The sequence below is a fragment of the Haliotis rufescens genome, unplaced genomic scaffold, assembly GCF_023055435.1.
Source record: "Haliotis rufescens isolate VD_foot unplaced genomic scaffold, xgHalRufe1.0.p SCAF_7, whole genome shotgun sequence".
NCBI classification, from domain to species: domain Eukaryota; kingdom Metazoa; phylum Mollusca; class Gastropoda; order Lepetellida; family Haliotidae; genus Haliotis; species Haliotis rufescens.
The window spans coordinates 31,514,680-31,528,655 of record NW_025964361.1 but is presented as its reverse complement, the minus strand read 5'-3'; the positions used below and the strand labels follow the sequence as shown (position 1 = coordinate 31,528,655).

General features: G+C 40.3%; 1 protein-coding gene across 4 annotated transcripts in view; it reads left to right on the top strand.

Moving 5' to 3' along the window:
- The window catches only part of LOC124146040 (gamma-aminobutyric acid receptor alpha-like), a 104,917-nt gene that overhangs the window by 77,159 nt on the left and 13,782 nt on the right, over nucleotides 1-13,976 (top strand). For all 4 annotated transcript variants that reach the window (XM_048387898.1, XM_048387899.1, XM_046516091.2 and 1 more), the window contains 3 exons: nucleotides 3,002-3,057; nucleotides 3,992-4,104; nucleotides 6,064-6,131. In XM_048387898.1, coding sequence (XP_048243855.1) covers nucleotides 3,026-3,057; nucleotides 3,992-4,104; nucleotides 6,064-6,131 — 213 coding nt within the window. In that variant the 5' untranslated portion in view covers nucleotides 3,002-3,025. The remainder of the gene's footprint in view (nucleotides 1-3,001; nucleotides 3,058-3,991; nucleotides 4,105-6,063; nucleotides 6,132-13,976) is intronic.

Here is a 13,976-nt window from a genome sequence, read left to right as displayed (position 1 = left end):
ATCTGAGATTTCGGACGTCTAAGATCAAATAATCAACTTCAATTAGTAGTAGGTTCATCAATACTGAAGCGAATCAAGAATTGGATGCAAGTTGTGTCTCTATGAATGTAGTACACTTTTCAACGATCATGAGTGACAATGGCTACAGGACTTCATGCTGTGACTGACCAATCACCGCTTCAACATAATTATGTCGTTTTCATTGAAGGAGGTGAGGTGAGGTGAGGTGAAATTGGGTTTCACGTCGCGTCCAAGATTATTGCACTTATATAGCGACGTGCATGTATGTGTGTGTATGTGTGTGTGGCTGCTTGTACCAGTCCGTACTGATGCCGATTTATAGTGCTAGCTCACTGAGATACCATGCCGCAGTTTAACATGAATACCCCACTCAGACACAGTATACTGACTCCGAGCCGACCAGTCCTTGTTTTAGCCCCTTAATGCCGAGCGCCAGACAGGGTAACAACAAGTACCATCTTTTAACGTCTTTTGGTATGACGCGGTCGGGGATCGACGCTCCGGGCGGACGCTCTACCGCAAGACCACGGAGGCGGTCTCATTGAAGGAGGAATCAGACTATCCAACATTCAGCCTGCCCAGTGAACAAACCAAACTGAGGGAAAAAGAAAGTGTACCGATTTTGTCATGAATGTAATTGTAACTTTAAAGAACTGTTTAAATTAAGTATGTCCATTTAACCTTCACTCATTCCTGCAACAGTTTATAAACAATAATCTGTGCCTGGGTAATTTTGTGTAAAAATAAACTTGGTTCAATGAAGACTGGGGTAAGAAATGAATTTACAGCCATATGATCCCTACCATGTTTGAAATGTTGTTAATTTGTGCTGAAAAAGCAATTTTATTGAATTAAAAAGATAAGATGTCTCAGATACCTATCAGTTGTTATGTATTATGCGATTTTTGTTTTTAAAAGTTTGAAATATAATTATGTTTAAAAAAAATATTATTAAGCGCCAGCATACTATATATATATATATATCATTTCCACCTGTCGCCATGGACTACCCCCAAGCCGAGCAAAAAAGAAAGGGTCAAACTGAAAACCATGTTTCATTATGCCTGATGATCGTACGCAATACCATGGGCGCGTGAAACCCAGAGTTGCAAAATGATATAAGGAAAGTATACTACTCAAATCTGTATTTATGCTCTACTTTGTATTGAGCACTCTCTTCTGCAATTGGATCATACTTGTATATATATTGGATCATACTTGTGTGTGTATATATATATATATATATATATATATATATATATATATGTGCGCTATTAGTTTCTTTTGCCCACAGTTTTTATGTTTTGGTAGTGAGACATAATAGCAAATGTTTTTCCCCTATCTTTTTCAGGAACAGATTACTGTGTTTAAAAGTCCAAGTCGTCGTTTGGCACCATAGTACCCCTGCTCTGATCTATACATTTATATACTTATAAAAACCTTTAACTTTTTGGTCCCTCCTGAAATATATATATGTGTACATATTGAACACGAACATCTATGTATGGATGAATACTGTCTATGTGCCTGGCATCTGCATCTGTATGTACCTCATACACCGCTGACTGATGTGTAATGAGAGCGAAATGAGTGTTATATAGTCATGTCCTATCGACTACAATCACGTTGTTTTCAGCTATAATCCATGACAAGGTGGCCAGCTATAATTCTCAGTTATAATAAAAAAATCAAATACATGTATTCACATGCGTAAATCCTTCTTTTACCAGAAAAGGAAAATGGTCCAAACGAAATAAAATTGGCAAATCATTAACCTACATTGACGATCACCAGTAGAGTTAATACCGCAACGCAATTTCATTTCATATGAATTCATTTTTTCTCATTTAAATGCGTTTAATTTACTTGTACCAATTGAAATTGAAATATTGCGGTACCTTTCGTTATCAAATTGACACTTTTAAAAGTAACGGTTTTCATACCAACCACATGTTATTACCATACACGTAGACGTAATGCACGACTGCAGTACTGATTTTCAATACACTGTAGCTCACACTATTACTATACCAGTGGAGGAATTTCGGAGTTAGTTAATAATGTCATTGTACTATACATTGCAATTATATTTCCGTGGCAGTACCAATCTGCAGCAAATTAGGTTTAGAAAAGTTCATCTGATAACAAATACAAAATGTAACATAAAAACATATTTGTGTTCATTTGGTAATGTGGAAATTTCTCAGCAGGTGTGAAATTGCCATGTTTCTTATGATGAGGTCTTTATATAACTCTAACTTTAATCGAAACTTTAATGGTGTGCTGTTGAAGAAATGTAAGCAGGGCGTCTCTCTGGGTTTTTGTATTGCAAAATCTAATATTGGTCACAGCGAATCATTAAGGTGAGGATAGTTCCGTTGAGCACTAAACGAGAAACAGGCTAAGGAAATTAGACTGAGGCTGCTTTAAGAGGCCAGGGCAATATTCTTGGCAGTAGGTGGCTCTGTGGTCTTTTATCACTTAAATTAAGAACACTTGCCTTGACGAAGGAAACAAATGACTCACTCTGCGGTATGGATTTGGACAGAAGAGCCAAATCAATATACATTATTGCCAAAATTCTCAGACGAGTATGCCCTTGTAAGACCCCTCGAGGGGCCGTATGAGCCTTTGTTATGTTTTATGCCGGAGCTTAACTTTATTGGGTGTTAGATCGAACAAAGGTTGCGAGATAAAGTAACGATCAGGTCCTGAGATAGTGACACTTCCTCTCTTCTTTATAGCTAATACCTGAGAGTGGTTATTTCCTGCAGCATGGGGGAATATAAAATCAGTTCGTAACGTGTGAAGTTCTCAAAAATAACAATTTTGGGTGTATTTTGTGTCATGGAAAAACTAAGTGTGTTATAACATGAACACATATTGCGGTTTGAAGTGTTATTGGGTTGTTTCAAAGTGTTGTATACGGCGTTGTTGGCAATCTGTTTACGAGATAACGTGATATTTTTTTCTATTTCAGGAGATCGAAGCCAGTAAAAGCGTCATGGAGAGTTTATTAACGATTTCGATTTTAATGTAAGTAAACTGTTTAGAATGTTCACATTTATTTTTTACGCACGGTAATTGGACATCGTTTACTTCAAAATATTTCCAATTATCCGACAAAAGGAGTACCGTTATTTTACCAATTTTGATAATGATTCTGCCGGCACCATAAACGATACATCGAGTATATTAAAGGATAAAATCGAGATATAAGAAATGGAACTAAAGAGATTTTACATTAGTTTACATAAATGCATATATGCACATCATCTTGTAATTATTAGAAGTAACTATTAAAATGATATTAATAACAGTAAGAGCAATGTAATAGTGAGTGAGTGAGAGTCATTTTCATATGAGACGAAGTCACGAACTGACACCAGTCTTAGGCCCCATGACCACGGGAGCTGACAAACCGCGAAATATCATTAGTTCGAATCGGGTCTCGAACCCACAATCATTAGGTTTCTGACACGGCTAAGGAACGCAGATCTACACAACGAATAGCGGCGCCTCAGACCACTATTCCATCCCTGCCTCCAGCAATGTAATAGAACTTATTTATAGAAATAAAAGCGACAAAACCCTTTCCATATTCAATAGAAATCTCTGCTAAAAGCAGAGTCGATTGTACGATTCCGACTCTATCATGAACACATGTTTATGAATCACTATCAAATAGTGATGATACCAGGTGTCTGCTAAAAGGTAAGCGTATCCTGCCCCACCGGTGTCATCCATCACAAAAACATGCACAGGCAAAACAACTGTTCATCTGAAAAACTAAACAAAACACGGGAGCATATGGTTCAAGTCAAAATAGGGAATTGCTCCGGACATAATTTTTGTTACAAATTATTACAGTAATTCTTGACACGCAAAATACTTTTTCTAAGACGTGTAACGGTGAGCTGACGAAGGTTACATCAGACAATTGACTTACATTTCTTGTATGTCCTTGAAGACTGAAGGTCGCGGCGTCCTCTGCCTGGAACTATGGGGGAGGTATGAATATGACGACGCTGCTAGACAGTCTCTTGGATGATTATGACAGACGACTGAGACCGGGTTTCGGAGGTGAGCATATGGCATCATTCTACATTAGGGCGTTAACTTAATTACCAGTAATCTTTTCAAGGAACTATATTCTTCCGCCTGCATCCAATGTTTGTGGGAGGAACCTAGATAAGCATATCAAGTTTGTATATAGAAGACAGGATGGAACATTCTATAAGGACAATATGAGTATTGTGTAGTGGTCAATTTCACCTACCCCCCCCCCCCCCCCCCCCCCCCCCTTCCTCATTAACATTATCGATACCATAAGACATCTTTGTTATTACTGTTATAATGAACAGGTCAAAATAAAAAAATGCAGCAAAGAGGGTGATCCTGGCACAGTCCGACTGGTTTTGGCTCATTATCAGTTCAGGGCCCTTGCCCCCTCTACAAGCAGCCCAGTCAGCGAAAGGGCCTTTTCACAGGAAGCGAACCTACCTAGAACTTTTCGGAGAATGTGAAGACTCCCCAACACTGCCGGCTTCTGCATTACCCAGATTGTCAGAAGGGCTGTATTCCTGGTAACAAACCCGCTTACTCTCCCAATGTCAGTCAACAGATTGGGAGGCACAGAGAACACAGAGAACAATGGGGAGTCGGTCAACTTTGTACTTGGGATGCAAGCGTGACATTTCGAAAGAGAGGTCTGCATATTTGCCATGTTTTTTCCTGAATCTTGTCAATCACATCAGTGTCAAAAGGGACAAAATGATTTCATTGGATTTGTCAAAAGGGACAAGATCCGATTTGTTGGCCTGGATACGTCTGAAGCTGGTCCTATTGCAAAGAATTTTGTATGTATCATTTTCCATGACCTCTGTGTCAAAACCACAAGCATTGAGAAGACGGTAATAAAATGATCGAGTCTCTTTAGATACTGTGTTTGTGCCAAAGCTGGGAATCCATTGACAATGTGTTGGAAGTCTCATTAAATTCATTACATGATCTACATTTCATATTTACATTGTGATGTAAAATCTCACATTGACGGTTTCGAGTGGGAAGTGACTGGTCCTGAGCAGCAAACAGAAAGCCTTCTGTTTCACTTTTCAGTCCAGCTGAATTCATCCAAACGGAGGACTGCAGGATTGCTGAATTTCTCAACATACTGTACATAAACTCGCTGCAGTAGTCATTCAGATAGTCACTCCTTGAAAAACTGAGTCTGGGCCTATTTGATATGGCACTTCGCTTGGTTGATTATTATTATTATTATTAGTAGTAGTAGTAGGAGTAGTAGTAGTAGCAGCGGTGCTACTGGCTGTATTGCTGCCTCATGAAGTTTCCAATCAGGCTCAGTCTTTACCTGTAACATTTATATAAGGCATATAATAAATGTAACATACCTCTTCCGCGGACTAATTGCTTGAATTTACATTTGAACTATGTGACACCATTCCAAGGATTACCGCACCATAGACCTTGGGCGAGATGATCATTGATTGTGGTGGAGTTATACCATGTTGTCCCTCGAGACTTCCAAGACACACATAATTGAGCATTGTGGTTGGTTGTAGGATGAATTCCACCATGACGGTAATATTGATATATAACCATGCCATGCTATGGCCATTCAACAACATGTTCCGTTAACTCTTCATAATTTAAATTTCCTTCAGGGTGAAGAAAGGCATCTGTCGACTTATTAATTTAATTAACTGCAATAAACCCGAAATTTGATTCTTAAGGAAACTGCCCCGGAGCATTGCCAACTTAATATATTTGTTCCCCAAGGACACGTTTACCTTACAAGCCAAATGAGGACAATTTGTCAATGGCTCCAAACCGACATTGATTGATATTGTCTCAACTCGGGCTCGCCCTCTTTGCAACCGGATAATGATTTATGTTTCCAGAGTTTAACACCGAATAATAGTTTGACAAATTCAGTGCTAACAGCCTTCATTCATTCGACGAACCCACTGTACTCAAGTCGTCCCCCTTGCATTAAGTGTTCGAGTCCAATTTATCTTCCAGGTCCTCCTCTCGTCGTGAAGACAGACATCCTGGTTCGATCCATGGGCCCAATGTCAGAGAAGGATATGGTAAGTGGAGCGTCAGGCTGTAAAACATATTAGTATCCGTCGACGTCAAGCTTCTGGCCATACCAAGCGGTTGCTGGTCAAACTCAAAGCATCATGCCCAACCTAAATGAAACATCCTCTTATAACCAGGCGGAGATCTTCTGAACGTGGTGTACAAGGAAATGCTTATTGGCTTTATTCTTTGGTTGTTTTTCAGTTCCTCTGACTGGACAATAATCTTGGCCATAACACACATTATCCGTTTATATCTCCTTGCGGTGGAGAACATTTAGAGAGCATTTACTTCGGACTTAAGGACTTTACTTTCTTTTATATAGCTGATTGTGGATAAAGGGGTTTCTTTTGTAACACGAACATTCTACAACAACCGCGACATATATGCGATTTTTTCTTGATGAAGTGTCACGTCCTTGTCTGTGACGCTGAACAGGTACCTATGTGTGTCCGCTAGCACAGGCCTGGATAAGGTTAATTATATTGCATCATTGTATATGTATTAGATGCAGTTTCAGATCCTTAGTGTCTCGAGGTATCGTGGGAATATATTCAATAAAATAGTTTCAAAAAAATCAATAAGGCGAAAACTGTAATAAGTGTTCATCACTGTTTCTATATATGTGTTTGATGTGATAATACTTCTTACTGGCTTTACTAACCTATAAATCTGGCTTTAGAAATCAGCTATGGCTCATACATGTACATTTATTTAACATTACTGTCTCCTAGTCCGTACAAATCCTTAAATCATTAGACCTTCATTTAACCTAAAGAATCATGATTTTGCCTCTTGGCAAAACATTATTTTGTTCAAATGCCATTATATTAACCTTATATACCATGGATGTTTCATCATCCGTAGAATTATTATTTTGAAAGGCATCTCAAGAAGAATAATGTTAGTTTGGGTCAGCTTGATGTTTCTTGGCCATCTATCAGCGTTTTGATATACAGTACAATTATATAGTAATAACCAACATGTTTAACAATGTACTCAATGGCTATGTCTGAGCGAGGACTATACATAAAAGTATCTATTAGCCAGGCGGTGTGTTTCTACTGACAGTTTAATCTAGATGTGTTTAAGGAAGGCACTTTTTAGTTCCAATCTATCTTCGCGTCTCGCGGAACATGACATCATGGGGTCCAACAAATACATTCAGGGCGGTTAATTTTCTAGATTTTGCGAGAGCAATCTGACTTTAATTAAACTAGATTGGCATTGGAGATTGCAAAAAATCCTCCCGCATCAGATTAAGTGTCATTCGGTGTGTTTTTACGTTGGTTTCCGGACATATGTCGAACGGAATAAGTAGGGAGTGCAATAAAAGAGATGAAAAATTGGTAGTTGTTGCTATCGACCGAATCTTTGGTTAATTGAATAAGGGACAGTGTACATACATCGCACCCTGCGAGAATTGATACTTGTTTTTTTCATGGATTTTATTTTTTAATCAGGTCAAATAATAATACCAGTTGTACACATGGCCAACAAAACATGAACAAAAATTGAAAGACGTTTGTATCTGTTCAAGCCTTTTTCCAATTTTATGATATGTTCGACTGGAAGCGAATGTCATGCGTGGCTACTATTAGGAGGTGAGGGGGTAAGTTGGGGAATAACGTTCCGTTCAAGAGCATTGCACTTATACGCTCCTTGTTTTATCCTCTTAATGCCGATCCCTTAGGGTAACATCAAGTACCGTCTTTCAACGTCTTTTGGTATGGCGGAGGCGGTCACCATTAAGAGAATATGGGAAGATTATTAACTTGGTTTATTTCAAGAACAATTTACAATTTTGATGAAGTCATCATTGTCTGAAGTAGATAGTCCTACGTTTTCTAAAACTAGCATTGTGGTGATTTCGGTTTGGATGGTCATAATCATTGGTATGTCATGCCTGTATTCATGATCGTTGGTTTAACCAAGTGGTAACCATAGCCTGCGACCAGCTGTGTCCCTGTGTCCTTCCCTCCAACATGCAGCTGGCACGCCGTACTATAACTGAAGCATTGTTCAATGCGTCGTTCAACACAACTCACCCAGTATAGGTTTAACATTAGTTCACCCCTGCAAGCATCAGCTCCAACCTCTTTCAGTATTAGTTCTTTTATACACAGCCCGCTCATTATATACGAGACGACTTAATGGATCAGATTGTCAGGCTCGGTGACTTGGTTTATGGCGTGTCATCGCAGAAGGCGTGGAGGCATGGAGGGTTGCTAATATTATCAACCATTGGTTTGTGTCGATTACTTACATACCACCGTCATATGACCACTGCATTTTAAATAAAAGCGACAAAACGCTTATCATATTCAAAAGAAACCAGACAAGACCATGAACATGCGTTTATTAATCACTATCAGATAGTGATGATACCAGGTGTTCGCGAAAAGGTGAGCGTATCCTGCCCCTCCAGTGGCACCCGTCACAAACACATGCAAAGGCAAGTCAAATGTTCACCTGACAAAACACTGCAACATGTGGTACAATTAAAAAAGGGAACTGGATCGGACATCATTTTTGTCAGCGGTGCGTCAAATTTGGAAATATTCTCCACATGTCTGCCATAAAACTTTTGAAAGCTTTACTGAGGTCTAAAATGTTTTAACGTTTATCAAACAACTTCTCAGCAAGAGTCCTATGGCGCTCTTTGAAATCATAGTAGAAAGGGCATGCTCGATTGTATCTCAAAGGTTGTGAAATGTAAACACCAATGGCTGGAGCTGCTGGAATATTGCTCGACATGAAGGGAAAGTTGACTATTGGAAAGTTGAAGTCATCCCTCTTGTGATACAGCCACGTGGAGAGCGCTTGTCACTCTGAATCGTTATGCATAGATCTAAATATGAAACAGATGAGGCGGTCTCACTGGTCTCTTTTATTTCTTGTTCAGGTGGGTGATCAGAAGGGAATTGGCCAATTGATGGTTATTGAACGATATCAGATCATCGGAATACCTGAAGCTTAAGTTAACGTTCATATCAGATCATTGGAATACCTGAAGCTTTAGTTAACGTTCTTGGCTAAATTACCTTGTTTTGACTTTGCCATTCCGAACAGAAACTCCCGACTCGTGTGCATAAGAAACAGATAAAGCAAGCTGGTGGCTCCATTGGGCGAAAAGGACAAAATACCAGGTGGTCGTGAAAAGAGAAAACATGTCCTTAAGTTCCTTGTCACAATGAGACAAGTTGTGTTCATCTATGTTGAGTGTTGTATTTGAAACTTAATCGTTTTTCGGTTTTCAAGGTTATATTTTGTAATAAATATGAACGCACACTTCAGAAAGACAGCTTAATGACAAACCCGTTGACCCACATGGACATATTGAGTACCATCGCTTCTTATTGGGTCTAAACATACCGATACAAAATGAAATTTAATTTCGTTGAAATAAATATGATACTCATAAAATAATACGAAACTTACGCACGACCATCAGTCAGCAACCGACAGTAATTGCGTATAGAACTGTCGATACGGAATAATGAAACATGAAATAATACCCTTCTTCAGTCTCCATCATCTCAGGAATGACCTATACTTAGTGCAGTTCCCTTCATCCTGATTTACACTGTCGTTTTAGAATAGATAAATAATTACAAATTTCAATGTGAATGAAAGCTTTTTGTATCTCTTCTGACTGGAATTTTTTTATCAGATGATTCATTTCGCGTATTGGTGTATTTCCATAACACAATCTCTGAGGATTAATCACACTGACAACAAGAAACAAATAATATTGCATTGTTTTAAATGTGATATCCTCCGGGATAATGCAGCCAGTCGACTGGAAGGATGACCGAGTACATGTGATACAAGTGTGTAGGTTATCTACATTCAACACCAGATAAATTGAGAAATTGGGGGCACGGGTGGCCCAGTCGTCTAAGGCGCCGCGATTCGCTGTGCAGATTTGCCTCCCTCGGGCACGCCAGAAACCTATGATTGTGGGTTCGAATCCCGGTTCGCCCCAATTATGTTTCTAGGTTTGTCAACACCATACCTGTGCTCGTGGGTTTTACCGAAGTGGTAAACGTCTGAGACCTGCATCACTTCGGGCTTTTCTCCCACACTAAGCTGACACGCCGCGATATAACTGGAATACTGTTAAAAGCGGCGTTAAACCCAACTAACTCACTCCCTATGTCCGTATAAACGTTTTTAATTCGGTTTAAGTTATATCGCGATGCAAAGCTAACCAAAGCTAACGGAAGCTGAACCTCCGAGTCACGGTATGTAGATTTCGTTCTGTTGTTACATGGCCAGCATCAGTTCGGGCTTTTCTCCCGCATCAAGCTGACACGCCGTGATATAATTGAAATACTGTTCAAGATGCGTTAAATCAAACTCACTGACTCCTGTTACAGAGACGGGAGATCACGTTATAGCTTCACAACCACCATATCTGACTTAGAAGGGATCCGTGAAATGCTAAGCCCCGTTTATCCGGACTGAACTGTTCCCAGTTAAATCACCCTGATTAACAGCTTCAGTGATATTCCAGCAATATCACGGCGGGGGACACCAAAAGTGGGCTCCACACATCGTACCCATGTCGGGAATCGAACCCGGGCCTTCGGCATGACGAGGAACGCTTTAACCACAAGGCTACTCCACCGTTCCTGGATTTCCGAACCCCCCTCCCCCCCCGACAAATGGCGTCGTAGTGAGGTGGATTAACCACGCACAGACATTCGTAACAGGAACAGATAGTGTTTGCGGACCATCTCAATGTTACTGCTTTTGTCCCCAGGAAATTATTTTGGTAGAAAGATACAACGTAATGGATTGACTCGTACCTCGTTGGCATAATATTGCTAATGCTATCAATCACTGGATTGTCAAGTCCAACTCGAATATTCCCGAGGGCGGCTTTAAACAAAAAACAAACATACATTATTAACTGGGGAAGCCAGGGTGAGATAATTTGTATGCACATGCCGCGTCATGTATCCTTAGTATTGTGAGGGCGGTCGGGTAGCCTCGTGGTTAAAGCGTTCGCTCGTCACGCCGAAGACCCGGGTTCGATTCCCGACATGGGTACATTGTGTGAAGCCCATTTCCTGTGTCCCCCGCCTTGATATTGCTGGAATATTGCTAAAAGCGGCGTAAAACCATACTCACTAGTATTGTGAAGTACGGAGTTAAACAACAAACAAACAAATGAGAGATACAAGGATTGTTTCACCACCAATGCGCCTGCATGTTTTGAGAACTGTTATGAGTATGCTGTATATTATTGGCTCAAGAATAACTCAAGCAAAATGTTTAATATGGTGACATCTGACCATGTGCATAGTCCAATGATGACAAAGACGTCAGGATTAAGCGATGTTGGTAGCGGAGACTCGGTGGGGGTCACCACACTTTACTAGCTTCACCCCAGAGTGCAGGGCGCTTTCCTAAACGCTGAAACATTGTTTAATTTTGAGCAAAACACGATGATGAAGTGTTTACAAATTCAATAAACCGTTCCACTGTTTCAGATATTAATGCCCCAATGCTTCTATTCTGTCATTGTCTCCAGGAGTGCCAGTGTCATATGATCAATACCATTCTCTTTGGTATTTGTGCCAAGTCGGTCCAAAATAGTGGCGAGGAAACGTAGAATAAAGCAATTATAACGCCTTTAAAATCGTGTGTAATTGGAGCGGCGTTTCTTTAGTGTTTAAGGATACATGTACTCATATCCCTTTGTGACTGGTGTTCGGCATGAACGGAATGTATGAAGTGAATAATACATTATATCACCGTCACTCCTGATTATTAGCTGCATTGAACAGAAATTAATTTAACAAATGTCTCTGGATCAAAGGGGTTTTGTGAAAGCTGTAAATTATGTGAAAATGGCCGATAAGATCAGACAGGCTCCCAGTGCACACGTATTGAGATAACGCTGACTTAATGACCGACTGCTATTGGCTTATGATTGGGCAGAGGAAAATATGTTTGATCGATGATTATGTAATAAAGTCAACCAGTACGTGTCTTTTTTTCCGACGCCATCTCAATTTCTGCCACTGTGTCTGAAGAACGCACACAATTCCAGACTCAAGTGCTGCCAGATCCACATGCACGGGGTGCACAGACTGCAGGAGTCGCACAGTCCGAATGAGTTGCACGTGTTGCACAATCTTCACGAGTTCAAGACTCGTTTCAACTGCCGCTTTTCATTAGGTATTCAGCTCAAATGAAATCCAACGTCAGTTACGTAAGATGCCGTGGTGATGCTCGGGCCACTGAGGCTTTCAGAGGCACCATGATAGTCATTATAGTGGACGCGATGAAGACGTCGATGTTCCAAATGCTGGATACACAAATGTAAAGTTGAGCAGAAATACAGTCATAAATGTATATGCTCCCGTCGGTACCTTTGTCCTGATGCTGATTATTGTCTTGTATATGGTTGACACACAATACTATTAACAAAAGCGACCAAACTGTTTCAACAATCATATAAATGTGTGAGTGAGTTTGGTTTTACGCCGCTTTTAACAATATTCCAGAAATATCACGGCGGGGAACACCAAAAATGGGCTTCACACATTGTACCCATGTCGGGATTCGAACCCGGGTCTTCGGCGTGACGAGCGAACGATTTAACCACTTGGCTACCCGACCGCCCCTTATCACATAAAGAGCTTAAAGCAGAGTCCGTTGTATTTTATCGTGATCATGTATTTATGAATCACTATCAAATGTTGATGAAACCAGGTGTTGGCTTACATACCACCGTCATATGACCACTGCATTATAAATAAAAGCGACAAAACGCTTATCATATTCAAAAGAAACCAGACAAGACCATGAGGATGCGTTTATTGATCACTATCAGATAGTGATGATACCAGGTGTTCGCGAAAAGGGGAGCGTAAATGTTCTCCAAATTTTACCTGAAACGTTTTGGTCAAACAACTTGTTGTCATCGTACCTCAGTCGCGTTATCGATGCTCATAATGTCCATCACTGGATTGTCTAGTACAGACTCGATTATTTACAGACCAGCGTCATACAGCTGGAATATGGCCTGAATGAGGCGTTTATAACTAAAAATACAAACAACGCTTTAACTGATATTCCGTTAGATTTTGTTCCAAGTGTAAGCAGTAGAATAGGTCTTCAGCAACCCATGCTTGCCGTAAAAGGCGACTGTGCTTATCGTAAGAGGCGACTAGCGGGATCGGGTGGTCAGGCTCGCTGACTTGGTTGATGCATGCCATCGACCCCAATTGTGTGGATCGATGCTCATGATATCAATAACTGGATTGTCTGGTTCAGATTCGATTATTTACAGACCGCCGTCATATAGCTGGAATATTGCTGAGTGCGGCGTTAAACAACAAACCAACCAACCAACCAAAGCAGTGAGATACTGTTGTACAGATAACAACGCACGATCGCACCGCATTCCTGACTCACCCGTGTATATATGAACTTGCTCACGTCGCTATGTGGCTGAAAATATGCCGATGCGACATAAATTTTAACTCACTCACTCACGATCGCACCACCCATCCTTTCCCCCCAGCCTTGATAGTTTTAGCGCTCCCTAGCGCTCATCAGCAGGTATCAAGGATGCTAACTTTATGTATATCTGTAAAGGATGCGGCTGCAGATAATGACTGTACTCTTGATATTCCGACAATTACCCGCTTATCAACTAATCAATAACTAATCTCTAGAGTTCTTGCCACCATAATTTTCTCGTCGTCCGGGTATCTTTATTGTAAATTGCTTTGTCTATATAGTACACAAACTTCTTTTGAATATATGTCACGTGTTACAGCATACTCACTCACTCATTACTCAATCGAGGGTTCGTATAATAAAGTCACCTC